The 16,352-nt window shown below is 43.8% G+C and overlaps 1 protein-coding gene across 4 annotated transcripts in view; it reads right to left on the minus strand.

The window, feature by feature from the left end:
* Window positions 1–16,352, minus strand: part of APPL2 (adaptor protein, phosphotyrosine interacting with PH domain and leucine zipper 2) — a 62,124-nt gene that overhangs the window by 44,889 nt on the left and 883 nt on the right. For all 4 annotated transcript variants that reach the window (XM_008004504.3, XM_073021052.1, XM_073021053.1 and 1 more), the window contains exon 2: window positions 10,233–10,331. In XM_008004504.3, the coding sequence (XP_008002695.1) occupies window positions 10,233–10,331 (99 nt within the window). The remainder of the gene's footprint in view (window positions 1–10,232; window positions 10,332–16,352) is intronic.

Genomic DNA, 16,352 nt, shown 5'->3' on the forward strand with positions numbered 1-16,352 from the left:
TGGATTCATTCAAGCTACCTTGGCATCTGCCTGAGAGCAGCACCATGTGGAACACGATTTGCAGACCCCCAGAATCATTGTAACAGCAGCCGACATTCACAGGAGGCTTAATTCATGCCAGACCCTATGTTAAATGCATTCTATGCACGACCTCATCTAATTCCAATGACCCTGTAAAGCAGGTTCTAATTAACAACTCAATTTTATAGATGAAGAAACTGAAGCACTGAGAGGTTACGCCACCTGTGCACGGCTACACAGCTGATGAGTGGCAGGGCTGGGATGTGAACCTGGAGTTGTCCGATTCTAAAATCCACACTCCCAAATGCTACTAAGATCCCAAGTTCTACTACAAGGCAGGAGAGGAGACGCCTCTGCTTTACATTGGAGCGGGCAAACTTATCCTGTAAGGAGCCAGAGAGTAAATATTTTTGGCTTGTGGGCCATATGGTCTTTGCCACGATTCAACTCTGCTTTGTAGCACAAAAGAAGCCAGAAATAACATGTAAACAAGTAAATGTTGCTTCATTCTGATATAACTTTATTTACAAAAATAAGATGCTGGCCCAAGAGCCATGGATTACTGATCCTGCTTTGTCATCAGATGTCTCAAAGACCCATTCTTTTGCCACACCCTCTGCATGAGGCTCTCTTAAGCTACACATTTCAGATCCCAGGAGCTTCTACTCTTCTAATTCATTCTTTTCTTTATTTTAGTCAACTCTGATATGTCACTTCCCCATATATGCCTCCTTCAGAGACTTGTCAACACATATACTCACCCTTCAGTCCTTCCAAACAAGCAAGGACCATGGGCCGCTAGAATTCTTCCTCAGAGCTTACTGGCAAGTGCTCCGAATGTAATGGAAAGACTTTCCAGGGAACTGCCAGCATCAGGCTGTACCCAAAGCTCAAGGGGAGGGCACACATGTGCCACCCACAGAGCCACACAGCTCCACCTCTGCTCAGGGAAGAAGGGGCACAGTGTGCAACACACAACAGCTGCCTTCCAAAACGACTTCGAACAACGAGACTCTCCGGGTCGCTCCTAGAAATACCATTTGAAAATGCTGCGCGTTTTCCTAGTGAGATATTTCAGGCTGCAAGGCCAGCTACGATTCTGTGTAGCCAGTATGAGTTCATCGAAAACCAACATGCTTACAACGCAGCCTGCCACCTGCCCTGAACAGAGCACACTGTGTGAAACGTCTTTCAAACGAGATCAACTTGAATCTTACTCATACTTACTCTACTGTACGCAAAGGTTGTAGGAAATGCTTTACCAACATCAGCTAATTAATCCACGCCCTGTGACCTGTGAGGTAAGCTTGCAAAAATATCTCTGCAACAGGACTTGCAAAACTGGAGCCTGAGTGAGGAGTAAATATTAGCAATACCATCAATAAAGACAGCTGCTAACCCTGAGTCTGTCCCAAGTACTTGATGTTGCTGTTAAATGTTTTTCATATATCATCACATTTAATCCTCACAGTGCACCATGAAGTAGACGCTATTATCATTTCCATTTTGTAAATGAGGAGACGACGCTTCAGAAAGGATAAGTAACTTTCTAAAGCCAGTGACTAGTGACTGGCAGGCAACAGCTCAATGCAGGACTCGAAATCAAAAGCCCATATTCTGACTATTATGCTATTCCAATCTAAAGCCCAAAATTGTACCTACTCAACACTCAGGTGGGCAGGACTTGAAGGGCCCAGAGATACGAAGCTAAGTCCCACACTTTTCTAGGGGTAGGAGAGCAAAAGAGGTGGCCTACAATGGGAATTCTCAATGGAGTTCCATGAGCAGCACTGTTCTGGGCACTCCGGGCCGCTCTGGCTGCCATTTATACTATGCACCACTTCGTGAGAAGCCTCGAAAGGACACCCTGAGGAGGATTTGCTGACGGCATCTCCCACGCTCAACACAACCTCCCAGGGCTGTTGCCAAGGCAGAAAGTCAAGTGGCTAGCAAGCCCGAAAGGAAAACTGGGCATCTGGCAGAGGAATGTTTATCTTTCTGTGGCACAGAAAGCGAACTAACTGCAGCTGTCACCTGAAACCCCCGGGGGCCTCTGTGCGCAGCAGCATCCATGTGACTATGAACGGAGAGGCTAGAGAGTTGGGTGGAGGAAATCCACATTGATCTATACCAACTACTTGGCTGGAAATGTTGCCTAGAGCTAAGAGGTTCAAAGTCACATTCAGCACCCAGTGTTTGCCACCAAGCTGGAGGTCATGGGTCGCACTAGTTCAGGAGCCCTCGAGGCAGGATGCACACAGGGAGGAGTAAGGGGCGTGGCAAGAACGTGTCTGGAGCGTTTCATGCGAGGCAGGCCACAGGGGATGCCTGCTGGACCTGGACATTATTCCAGGGGCAGTGGGGAAGCACTGAGGAACTCGGGCAGGAGCATGAGAAGCTCAGGCACTGGCGGAAGGAAACCAGGAGTGGTGGTGGTGGGAAGAAAACACTGACGGGGGAGAGAGAACAGATGAGGGGGACTGATCAGGAGGCCACTTGGAGAAGCTGAGATAAACAAGGGTCTGAGCCTGAGGCACACAGTGCAGAGCAGGGCACAGAGGTGTTCCTGAGGCAGAAACAGCAGGGTGCGGTGAGTGAGGAGGTCGTGGGAGGCAGAGAGAACTGTGCTGCCCACGTGGAAGGCCAGATGGAGAACGGTGCCTTCAGCCAAGGAACTGAGGAGGGGATATGGATTTGGAAATGACAAAAAAGTGCTGTGAGATGTCCTTGCTTTTAGGTGGGGCTGTCCCAAATTCAGTCCCTTCATTCAACACCTATGAGGCCAGACTGCTACCCACCAAACACTGACTGGGGCCAGACATGGTGTAGGGCACTGGCAACATCTAACTCCGAGCTCTGGGAGCTCAGAGTCCACGAAGGGACCAGGAAACCCCGTTACTATGTCTTACGTGCTCTGACCAACAAGCGTATGAGGCATTTGGGCACAGTGGTGAAGGGCAAGGGCACTGCGGCCAGGAAGGGAGAGAAGGAAGGAAGAAAAGGTGTCAGAGAAACTTTGTCAGGCTCGCAGTCAGCCTCAGAGGCCAGGGCAAGGGGTTGATAAAGAAACAGGCAGCAGGAGCGGCACAGCAGAGTGGAAGGTGTGCAAAGGATCTGGCATGTTCTGGAACAGCCAGAAACAAAATGAGAGGAGCAGGCTGATAGGCAGCTTATGAAGGATTTAGCGTGCCTTGCTGAGGACTTTACGCTTTTCCTTGTGGTTACAGAGAGCCACAGAGGCGTCTGAAGATGAGGAGGTGACAGGAAGGTTTGAAGTAATCCAGCTGCGATGTGGAGAAGAATTAAAGGGGGAAGACGTCTTCCTGATGACAGGAACTGCAACCGCCCAGGGAAGAGCTAAAGCTAACTCTGCACAGTGACAACAGGCAAACGCTGTTTTGAATAAAGACCCAGAGTTCGGAAAGTGGCAAGGGCTAGAAAAGGATTCAGAAATGGCCAGGCAGTTGCTAAAGTGATCTTACCCAGGGAGTGAACAGAGACTCACCAGAGAAGGATTCCAAAGGAATTGTGCAGGACACCAAGACTTCAGGGACACATAGCAACCACCATAGAACCACCAAGAACAAGGGGCAGAGCCCAGAAGGGGGCCAGGAGACAGCCTGTCAGAGGAACCGATGGAAGACAGTCTCAAGGCGGGTGTTGTTAGCAGAATCAGATGCTGCCCACGGGCAGAGTGGAGAGAGGCTGTGAGCCAGGCACTAAGCAGCCTCCCATGCAAGGTGAGGCCAAGCCCAGACTGAGGAGGCTTGAGGAACAAATATCAAATGTCTGGCGAGGAGGCAAAGACGGCAAATACTGCTGTTCCTTCAAGAAAGGATGAGACGACTAAACTTCTATTTAACCCAAATAACAGTGCCAGTGAACAGTGCCATCGTAACTATTATCATAAAACAGAAGACGGTTCTGTTCACACCGAGAGCACTCTGTGAGCAGAGACTGATCTTAGCATTTTACAGGTATTAACGCGATTCACTCACAAGAACCTCCGAGGTGGGTATTCTTATGGCCTCTGTTTAGCTGATAAGGAAACTCAGGCAATCAACTGATGGCTTGACCTGCCCAAGGTTACACAGCAAGCGGCTGAGCCAAGACTGGAACTCAGATCTGTGAAGTCCAAGCTCACACACTTAACTCCTGTACCTGAATGAATGAGCCGAGTCCAGAATAATCTGAACGCAATAGCTTTTAGATTGCTAGCTGAAAGCCACCAATGCAGGCATGAGGGAGAGCTGCAGATCCCACGTGCAGACCAAGTGCAGGACCCAGGTCTATGAAGTCGTTTCCAAGAGCCACTCAGGCCCTTGGCTCCCTCCGACCTTCAGCTACATATGTACCTCCTGTCAGTCTCTGTCAGATAAGCCTCAACGTGACTGGTTTTCAGGGCTGCTAAAACACACTGATTAGAACATTTATGGACAAAAACTAATGAAACCAAGAAAGTTACTCCGTGATACAAAAAGGAACTGGATCCTGCCTCTAACATATTACAAAGCGGTGGGCTGATAAACAGGGGTGGTTCTTCCATAATGACAAGAGGAGCCTCTAAAAGCTTACACTTCTTTGGCCTCTGCTGCCATCCGTGGTGGCTAGCGTGTCAGGAGAGCAAGCATAGTGGTTAAGAGTGAGTGTAGGCTTTGCAGTCAAAGATCTGGGTTTGAAATTCTAGTTCTGCCACTCATCAGCTGTGTGACCTTAGGCAAGCTACTTAACCTCTCTGAGTCTTGGCTTCCTCATCTGTAAGTACATACTATACAAAGACCTCTCCTCTGCTGTGAAAGCTGAGTGCCCAGCCTATTGTGTGGCACTTTTATGTGCCTAAGAAAGGCCACTATTTTCACCACTAAAACACGCAGCTCTGACCCTGATCTGCCTCCCATGTGCTTCTCCTTCCCCCATGACAAGCTTACACTCCTGGATGCTCACTACTCTCATTTGGTTTCCCAGTCAGTACATTCACTTGTTTAGCTAGGTATCTATATCATCATTCTAAAGAAAAGTATTTTCTTCTTTATAACACCAAATTATGCATACTTTACTCCTATTCCCTCCCACTGTCTTTACCCCAGTTTGAGAAAATACTAGTCCCACCTCCAGTCCAGGCTTTTAAGATCAGGAGTTTTAAGATCAGCTTTTAGGATCAGTAGTTCTGTGTTCTGAAAGCTTTGGTTAAGAACAACTGCAGACATGTAGCTGTGTTAAATTAAACCTGCTTTGCTGAAGGAAAGTGAGAATCTTAATCATGGTTCTCACTTCAAAAAAATTCTATCCCAAATTTACTTTTAAAAAAAAAAGCAAAAACAAAATAAAAAATCTCATACAGACTGAAGTTAGCAACTACATAGGTTTGTCATCTGGTGGAAGAGAACGCCAGGTTACAAGGGTTGACAGGTTTCATGAATACTGCTGGGGACAGTCTTCCTGTCCTGCCAGCCAGGAACATGATTACCCCTGCCCCCACTTTCTCAGTACAGCAGCTGAGAGGAGAAGCAAGATGACCTAAATAAATTTCACGGTAAGCCCCTAACAAATCCATTTTAAAAGATTAGAAAATTGTAAACCTCTTTAAACCTCTCTACAGGCTGAGATAAAGAATGAAAATAAATTCCAATGTGTTGAATGCAAAATTTGAGCAAAATTAACTGAATATATATGCATATGCATCTATTTAGATATAACCGAAGTTGTTAACTTATTTAGCCAATAGTTTGAAAAACAGAGTATTCTAAGTAACCAGGCTCTTCTCTGTTAATGCATTGGAAAGGTATACTGCTTCTTTCATTCAAAGAAACCACAATGGACTATTACCAGATGTGACTCCAGGGACTACTGTAAGATGCCGAAAACAGCTTAGAGCCTATAGTTTCATTCTAGAGGTTAAGCCAAACAAAATTTAAAATTTCCCCAAACTAGCCACAATCAGCAAAACTGCTCATAGAAGTTTTCCTCTAGATTTTCTTGTTCTTCCTCTTTCTAAAACTAAGGTCTCTGAAGGGCATTCGCAAAATCAGCATCCAGAAATTTACTGTGTAGTCTGATTAAAATATGTTTTATGAACACTTATCATTTATCAGCAGCATACGCCTGCTTTGGAAATATAATGAAAACCTGTATCTTATGGAGAGTCTCTTTTTAAAGACGAAATAATAAAACAGTATCAATCAAATTCAACATGCCTAGGTGTAAAATATTTATGGAATAACGTGCAATGAAACCAAGAAAACATAACTGGCCGGGCGCGGTGGCTCAAGCCTGTAATCCCAGCACTTTGGGAGGCCGAGACGGGCGGATCACGAGGTCAGGAGATCGAGTCCATCCTGGCTAACACGGTGAAACCCCATCTCTAGTAAAAAATCCAAAAAATAGCCGGGCGAGGTGGTGGGCGCCTGTAGTCCCAGCTACTCGGGAGGCTGAGGCAGGAGAATGGCGTAAACCCGGAAGGCGGAGCTTGCAGTGAGCTGAGATCCGGCCACTGCACTCCAGCCCGGGCGACAGAGCGAGACTCCGTCTCAAAAAAAAAAAAAAAAAAAAAAAAAAAGAAAACATAACTTTAGGGGAAAAAACTTGAATGAAAACTCTGAGAAATACACTATCTTAAAATATATATATGAAAACAGATCAAAAAAGGAATCAGAAAAGATTTCTTTCTTCAATTAAAAACAAAACGAAACCCCTAAGCTTTCAAATAAACCTGAAAAACTAAGTGCCCCTGGCCCAGCCAATCCGAACACAGCCGATCACTGCTTGACTCTGTCTTTGAATCTGGCAGCACTAACCAGACATTTTCACCAGCCACTGCTGCAGGAAACGCTGGGGCAGGAGGAAGGGTTTCTGGCCAGTAGGAGAACCCACGTGATGATCATATGCTGCACATTAAAAGCTGGGTTACAGCCTCTAGTAATGAAAGACCCACTCAATGCTGGCAAAATGTCGTTTTCTGCCTCAAAAGAAAAAAATGCATGAGACAGTGTTTGGATATTCCCGAGTAAATGATTCTGACAGACACCAAAAGGCAGAACAGAGACTCCTCCGAGTGGCAGAGACAAAGTCTCTTATGTCTTGGGGCTTTTAAGCCTTAAATAAGAGACAAATCACTTAGTGACAAAATACAAATTGCTGAATAGCAAGCAATTTCAGGTATAAGCCCAGTAAGAACATTCCTGTTTTCTTTTTTTTTTTTTCTTTTTGATATGGAGTCTCGCTCTGTCGCCCAGGCTGGAGTGCAGTGGCCGGATCTCAGCTCACTGCAAGCTCCGCCTCCCGGGTTCACGCCATTCTCCTGCCTCAGCCTCCCGAGTAGCTGGGACTACAGGCGCCCGCCACCTCGCCCGGCTAGTTTTTTTGTATTTTTTTTAGTAGAGATGGGGTTTCACCGTGTTAGCCAGGATGGTCTCGATCTCCTGACCTCGTGATCCGCCCGTCTCGGCCTCCCAAAGTGCTGGGATTACAGGCTTGAGCCACCGCGCCTGGCCGCATTCCTGTTTTCTTAAATTTAGAATATTTAGGGAAAAATACAAAAACAAATTAAAAATTGACAGTTTTCATACCTCTAAATTCTGACTGTCTTAACAAAACATAAAATCATAGATGAGCACATAATTCTTTTGGTCATTAAAACTAGTTCTAGCTACTCAGAAGGCTAAGGCAGATCACTCAAGGCCAGGATTTTGAGACCAGCCTGGACAACATAGTAAGACCCTATCTCTACCAAAAATTAAAAAGAAAAAAAATTAGCTGGGTGTGGTGGTGTGCACCTGCAGTCCTAGCTACTTAGGAGGCTGAGGCAGGAGGATTACTTGAGCCCAGGAGTTGGAGGCTACAGTGAGCTATAACCATGCCACTGTACTCCATCCTAGGTGATGGAGTAAGACCCTGTCTCTGAAAATTAAAAATTAAAAAAAAGAAACTAGTTCTTTTATTAATATTTACAAAAATTTTGTGTAGAGACAGGGCCTCACTATATCAACTAGGCTGGTCTCGAACTCCTGGCCTCAAGCAATCCTCCTATCTTGGCCTCCCAAGTGCTGGGATTACAGGCCAGCCCAAAGCTAGTTCTAATTAATAAGTTACACTTATACATTACTGCATAGTTTGCCTGTCTATATCTCCAGCCCTGTACTCTGGATCCGAACTTTCAACAAGATCTCTTTACCCCCTATGATGTCCCATGGACTCCTCAAAATCAGTGATTCCACAGAGAATTACAGTTGGGCATCCCCGTAACAGTTATGCACTCATAGGCACGCACACACACTCACACGCACCCTGCTCCTCTTCCTGTCTTCTCCCATCTATTCACCCTGCCGTTCCAGATGAATACCTGAACATCATTCTTGATTCATCCTTTACCACCTGGCCCCATCACGCCCAATCAATCACCAAGCCGCCTCCTAAATACCTCTCAAGTACAGCTGCTTCTTTCCACTTCTACTGCCACCTCCCCTATGCTTAGGAGTGAAGAGTCTCAGCTTGACTTCAGCTGATTTGCTCTGCCATGAATTAAATGAGTGCACCTGGACAAGTTTCTCACCATTAGCATCCTTAAGTCTCCCGACCAATACCATAGGCATAGTAACAATAACAATATCCACCTCAGAGTTGTTAGGGGAATGTAAATAATCAACATAAAAGCCCCTGGAACTTCCTGGATGCTATTGAGTATTCACGAAATCTCAACCCTCACAATCATCCTCCTGTTGGGTGACCAGCACAACCCCACTAGGTTAGGTGGCCCTCCTCTCCTGGCCCTTCTAAGGCTCTCTGACGATTGCTTTGCCTGCCTCCCAACCCAACTATCATCTCCCCGATGGCAAGGACTGAGTCTTATTCCCATACGATGGGAAATGACTAATAAAACAATGAGCAGGCCAAGCGTGGTGGCTCAAGCCTGTAATCCCAGCACTTTGGGAGGCCGAGACGGGCGGATCACGAGGTCAAGAGATCGAGACCATCCTGGCTAACACGGTGAAACCCCGTCTCTACTAAAAAATACAAAAAACTAACCGGGCGCGGTGGTGGGCACCTGTAGTCCCAGCTACATGGGAGGCTGAGGCAGGAGAATGGCGTAAACCCCAGAGGCGGAGCTTACAGTGAGCTGAGATCCGGCCACTGCACTCCAGCCTGGGCGACAGAGCGAGACTCTGTCTCAAATAAATAAATAAATAAATAAATAAATAAATAAATAAAACAATGAGCAGTAATACGAGTGGGGGAGCTATGTAATAAATAAGAAATGACTATATATGATTAGTAAGAGCTATATACTGCTGAATGTGGTATAGGTGAAGTATCCTGCATCTGAAATGCTTGGGACCAGAAGGATTTTGGATTTTTTCAGATTTTGAAGTATTTGCTGTATCAGTCGAGCATCCCAAATCCAAAACTCCAAAATGCTCCAATGAGCGTTTCCTTTGTGTGTTACAGATTTTGCAGCATTTCGGATTTTGGATTTTCAAATTTGGGATGCCCAACCTACATTCCTTAAGAGATTATTAATGAGAAAAACATCAACACATAAGATTTAAGACAGCAAGGAATCAATAATGAAAATGATCAGTTACCATAATATTGTGATGTGTTCAATGTTTTGTAACATAAAGCATTTTATTCTTAAGTAACTCATAAATCTTGTCTCAGAAAGCAACATACATGGGCACTTCTTGACGTTAAAAAGATTCACTTTTGCTACTCAGCAACTTCTTTTGCATGGTTTTGCAAACCAGAGATATTTGTTCCACAAAACAAAGAAGCCACCCGAGTTTCAGAACTGTGACTCAAGTCTTTTCAGAGGAAGCAGTTGAAAAAACATCTCTGCCCTCCCACACTGTCATCTAAGACTGCCCATTTATGAAAAAGACAAAGAGTATGTCTCAAAATACTGGACCCACTTATTCACAAATAGGAAGAGGAGACTCAAATGTTTCCCATTGGGTTGAATTAAAAAAAAAATTAGAAGCATGTATGTGATCCGTCTCTAACGGTTCTAATTACAGAAAAATCACTCTTTCTTAAGCAATGAGAACAGACTGTCCTTAGTTTTTTGAGGTGAAAAGCAGTGAGAAAACAATTCTGATTTTGTTTCAAAGTCTTAAATGATATTCTTCAGATTCCAATTTCTCAACCTCTGAGGGAAGTTCAGGATGAGGGGAGAGGATGCCCACTCTGCGGCATTCAGGGGAGGGGTGGCAGCATACCTGGGCTCCATAGACGCGCTGCATCGCCTGCAGTAGCTGGTTGGTGTAGTCTGTGAGGGTGCCAGCATCTTCTTCAAACACGCTCAGCAAAGAGCGAGTCTGGGAGAAAAGAAGAGAAAAGGTCAGTTTCATTTCTAAGTGGAAAAGTTAAGAGGAGGAGGAAGATCCACACACCCACACATGCAGAAACCAGAATGGGAGGAAAGAAAAGTACCTGTTAGTTCCCTGGCTTCTTTTATTGATAATACCAGTATCATCTGATTCCTGGAGCTCTGGTTTAGAACATGCTTTCTAATCCTTTAGACTACAGTGTCAGGGTAATTTCAGAATTGGAGCCAGAAAAGCCAGTTTTTAAAAGATTATGACTGAAGGGCTATTATCTATTCTGACTTTAGCCCCTACCTAAGCACCAGTAAAGTCTATCCAATAAAAGAAAGTGTTCAAAAGGGCAGCCTCTCCTCTCAAGTCCATAAGACAAACACAGGGCAGGCCTATTTGTGTACCTGGGATGTGGTCCCCTAGCACAGCTATAGTGTGATCATCCCAGCGGGAACCGGCAGTCTGGTCTTCTGTAATCCTGGATGTCTTGCAGGAGTGTAGGAGTATGTCATTCTTTCCTCTTATGGTACTATGATTTCCTTGGTTTTTTTTTTTCTTTCTTTCCTTCTTTCTCTCTCTGTTTTTTTTTTTTTTTTTTTTTAGATGGAGTTTAGCTCTTGTTGCCCAGGTTGGAGTGCGATGGTGCAATCTCGGCTCACTGCAACCTCTGCTTTCCAGGCTCAAGAGATTCTCCTGCCTCAGCCTCCTGAGTCGCTGGGATTACAGGCGCCCACCACCACACCTGGCTAATTTTTTGTATTTTTAGTAGAGATGGGGTTTCACCATGTTGGCTAGGCTGGTCTCAAACTCCTGATCTCAGGTGATCCACCCACCATGGCCTCCCAAAATGCTGGGATTACAGGTGTGAGTCACTGCGCCTGGCCTGCTTGTTTTTAATTAGATTTTACCATTTTCAAACTCATGGCCAGGAAATTTCACATCCCCTGGGCCCACCAATAGCAGCACTGGCCATAAAACTCTAATAGCAACTTAATAAGAATGCTAGTTTATCGTTTTTAGGAAGACAAACTCCTCAGTGCTCTGAAAGCAGCAGAGCAAAGTCATAAGCTGAAAGGTATTTCTATCATTTTCATCCACAGTGTTTAGGACACAAAAAGCACTAGAGAAATATTTACATACTAGATGGTGAACGAACAAGAATCAAGGTGCGCAGAGGCAGATCTACTCAAGGGATTTTTGTTAATGTGCCCAGCACAGTGGGAATTTAAAATACTATGTTAGCAATAATTGGATCACAACTTCAAAATATAACCCATTAGGCAGAGAATGGAGAGTAAAGTTTCAGGAATGCCTTTGAGGTGATATCAAAGCACTTCACCAAATACAACTCACTAAGGCTCATTATCTCCCTGCAAATAAACTGCAATTCCTCTTTTCTTTTTCTTATTTCGGGTAAGAGAACAGTAACTGACCCCAAAGCATCCTCAAAAAACTAGAATAAGAATCTATGCATTGGGATCATTACCTCCCACCATACATGATCTACCCCGACTCTGCTCCAAAACTCAGATGCACTTCGTAGCAATGCATGCTTATCCTGCTTTGCCCAGGTCTTCCGGGCTAAAAACACCAGGACTAATGTACTATCTTCAGTACCAATGCTTATCCACAGAAGAGCTACAGTGCAATAATGAATAAGGAAACTGTATCATCATGTTTAAAAAAGCTCTCAGTGAAAGAAAAATAACACAGAATTCGTACAGTGTATAATTTGTTAGAAGAGCTCTTTGAACTTGTAAAAGTTCATAACCACAGTATGAAATATATCAGGACCTGAACAAAGGTTTTCTCAAACAATATTTATCAATAATATGCATACAGATTGTTGCTTTTTGTAAACAAAAATTGTGGTTGTGACCCACTGGATTTCATAATCTACTAATGGATGTCAACCAGTAGGTTAGAGACACTGATTTAGGAGAATGAGAAGGGATATAACTGGATTGTGGCTATTTTTTCAAAAATACTACTGATATCCATTTAGCCAAATCCTGTTTATTGCTTTTAATACTCTTAGGGATAAAAACAAACTGGAAGAAAAGAGGTAAAAAGGGAAAGAGAGGGCTTGCATGAATGTCCTTCACAAAGAAGGTAGAAAGAAAACGAAAATTACCACTTATTCTATACCACCTGTGTGCCAGACGCTGTGCTGGGCACTAAACATCCGTGACTTCATTTAACTCTTTTAGCAACTCTGCGAGGTAGATTCCATGGTTCCATTAACTTCATGTTACAGATGATGAAACTGAGGCTCATCAAGGTTAAGAAATGTGTTCAACCTCCCACTGTAGGAATGTGGCAGGGCTGGGATGTAAACCCAGGTCAGCAGCACTGAGGTCACCAGCAGGATGGCTCTCACAGCGAGTGCACTCTTTGGTCCACAGCCTACAGCCCTGACGGGAGGCAGGACAGGGGCAGACTGGAGCTGGATGCTACTACCACGCCCCCGCCCACAATACCTGAGTACATCACAAGTGTCCTTTGTCCTTATACCGTGGACATGCGACTGTGATGCCCATTAGAACTGACAGGAAAACTCTAGTCTTCCCTTTCTAATTTAACTTGGCAGTGATCACCTCTATACATAATAAATAGAACCAGCTACCTTGGACACTGGCTATACACATTTACTACACTATGTCTGCTCAAACTTTGGTCTGGAACAACAGGCATATTCTGAGCCATAAAGAAGGAAAGACCAAGAATAAAGCAAAGGCACACTAGTAGCTCAAAATCCCACAGTATGGTCAGAAAGACACTGGTATATCTCACTTATAAAGATAACAACAGCAATCACTTATGGGGTTACTATGGCATGCCAGCATGGAGACACTTTACAAATGTTGTTTATTCTTCCTAACAACTCAACTAAATAGCTATTTTTATTTTTATTTCACATACCTCCAAACATAACCTCAGAGAGACTGAGTAACTTGCCAAAGGTAACAGCAGATTCAGGAGTTGAATTCCATCCATTTTCTATTGCCCGACACTCTTAAGGGTATACTCAGCCAGAGAAACAAAACCAAGCACCCTATGCATACAGCCTCAGCTACCTATCACTCCTTTAAAGAAACCGGGTATTACTTAATAAAACACTCCTAGACATTCTGAAGAATAGTGTGTAATTGTGTAATGGCCCAATTTTAACACCACTAACTATTAAGAACATTTTAAGGTTATAAACAAAGTTCTTATCTCCATAATTTGGTGGAGGAAGAGAATGTCCCAGTGAAAAGAACCAAGACTTTGGGAGGCCAAGACAGAAGATCGGTTGAGCCCAGGAGTTCAAGACCATCCTGGGCAACATAGCAAGACTCTTTCTCTACAAAAAATTTTAAAATTAGCCTTGTGTGGTGATGAGTGCCTGTAGTCCTTGCTACTCAGGCTGAGGTGGGAGGATCGCTTGAGCCCAGGAGGCTAAGGGTGCAGTGAGCTGCCATCATGCCACTGCACCCCAGTCTGGGCAACAGAGCAAGACCCTGTCTCAAAAGAAAAAAAAAAAAAAAAAGAACCAAGTCTATTGAAAGGAAAAATAGGTTATAAACAAAAAGAGGAACAGCACAAAACATTTCCACAATGAAGACAAACAAAACCACCAAGTTACATTTTGAGATATCTTGTTTGAGGAAAGAAAGGCCTGATTTGGTTGGAGAGTGCCGTTCCCAGCTGGGCCACTCAACTGCACAACCTCAGAATTACATCTTTCATTTCTTTGTTTCAGTTATGCCAATCGCAAAAGAAACAGAACACAAAGCGAGCAAGCAACAGTGCTGTTGTCTTCACCTTATCTCAAAAGTGTACTACTTACAGGACAAGAGAATAAGCCCCTGAAGAATAAGCTGCAGGAGCTCAAAGCTGCATTTGTGTTCCTATCGCAGCAGGATTCACACTGTACTGGAACTGTTGCCTCATTATCTGTCTCTGGAACAAACTGTGAACCAGTCAAGGGTAGGCACTCTTATTTGTCATCACATTCCCAACAGCTAGTAGTGCCAGGCAAGGAGCAGAGGCTTCTAAACAGCAATGGAGACAGATGTCTTAATCCCTAAAATGTTCTGCTTCCCATATATGAGAGGTAAGCAGAAATAATGCATGTGTATGCACACAGATTAGTTTTACAATGCATCGTGCAGCACTGCAAACTAAAAAGGAGTCCATGAATAGATGTGTCTAAGGTCAGTTAACTGCTATTCAGCTCTTCCTGGGTCACTCAGTTCAATTACAAAAGCTTTGGTGTTCATTTAATTAATCCTGTGCAATCACATTACTGAAGCAACTCTCAAAATTACTCTTCATAAAACTAGAAGAAACACAAAATAGATGGTTTATTAGGTCTTTTCCTTTTAGTGAAACATTTTAGGTCACTGATGACAGAAGAGCCCGGTGCTAGATAGCTGGGCTAACTTGAACCATATCCCTAGTACAGGCAAGCTGCCTGGGTTCCAGTCTTGGCTTTGTCACTTTATGGTGTATAATTGTAAGTAAATTACTCTCTCCTCCTTAGTTATTTAAATAGAGAACATACTTCAAGACTATTGGGAGGATTAAGTGAGTTAATATATGTAAAGCACTTAGATGAGTCCCTGGCACATAAAATCCATGAGACAGGCATTTGCTATTGTTTTTAGGCTTTGCACATAAAATGAAGGCGATGGATTAGATTCCTTCCAGTTTCAAGTCTATGAGTCACCTTGGGAGTAAAGCTATGTTAGGCACAGGTCACATACAAGAGAGTAGTACATAAATATGCTCTGATGATCATTAAAGACCTTCTTAAAGTCAGTTTCCATTCTGTACAACAGCATCATCAAGAGCCCTCCTAAGGGTGACAGCCAAGTCTCAAAAGCAATGACAAATAAACTTCCTACATTAAAAGGAACATATTAAATAAGAATGATAATGTCTCTAAACCTCCTCTGTCACACAGAAGTTCCAAGTTATACACCATGTAGATATGACACAATGTTAACTCTAAAGTACCTTGAAGATCACCTGCTCCACCCCGCCCCCATCTCTCATTCTGTAGATGTTCTGCAGATTAGGAAACTGAGCCAGCCACAGGGCGGAGATGAAGAGACTCACCCACATCACATCCTAAGTGAGCGTGAGAGCCAGAATTAGAACCCAGGTCTTCTGACTTGCTCTACAGTCCTGTCTACTTCCTCACAGCTGGGAAAATCCTTTAAGCCACTCAGAAACAGTGTATATTCCTTCATGTAAGAGCTGGAAATTAAGAATGTGATCTGTTTGTGAGGACAACATCAAGAATCAGTATAATCTCTGTAACCTGGCTTAGGCATCACCATGTAGGTTAGAAAAGCAGGATACTTCTGTGCACCTCAGTTCCCACAAGTGCAAGGCAAACAGAGATCCTTGTTCAAAATGATCATTTAAGATCTCACATTGCTATCTTCAGATTCCACACAGCAGGTATGAGCATGGATGAAATGCCTTCTACCAAGGGCTTTAGTCTGATAAAAATGCCAGGAGACTACAGCTATATAAAAAAAGGGGCCTTGAAAAAGTCAGTCCAATGGATGCAAACTTACCAAAAACAAAAATAAATCACAGCTTCCTTCCAGTTCCTTACTTATCTATACTAGGAGGATCACAAGAAACGAACAAAAGACACCTATGCATACAGTCTTTCGGACTTATTCTGAACTGTTGATGTAGGTAAATCCATACAAGGATCATGCTGGGAGGTATTATTCACTCAGAAGAAAAAGGGAAGGAACCCCAAAAGAGAGGGGAAAGTGTGAAACGAAAACAGGTTAATCTCATTCTAAGTTTTCAAGAGTTGAGACACTAGGAAATATAGGCACTTATTTAAATAAACCCGGGATGCTGAACCAGGAGTGTAGGCCTGAAGCTGGGGAAATGTTAAAGGAGAACAAAAGACCCCTGGGGAAAGGTGTGCTGAATTACGAACTAATGTCATTCTGCACTCATTTGCTATATTTACACACCAGTTTTCATCGGCAGAACTCAAAGGAC

This window comes from Chlorocebus sabaeus, chromosome 11, assembly GCF_047675955.1.
Source record: "Chlorocebus sabaeus isolate Y175 chromosome 11, mChlSab1.0.hap1, whole genome shotgun sequence".
Classification (NCBI taxonomy): domain Eukaryota; kingdom Metazoa; phylum Chordata; class Mammalia; order Primates; family Cercopithecidae; genus Chlorocebus; species Chlorocebus sabaeus.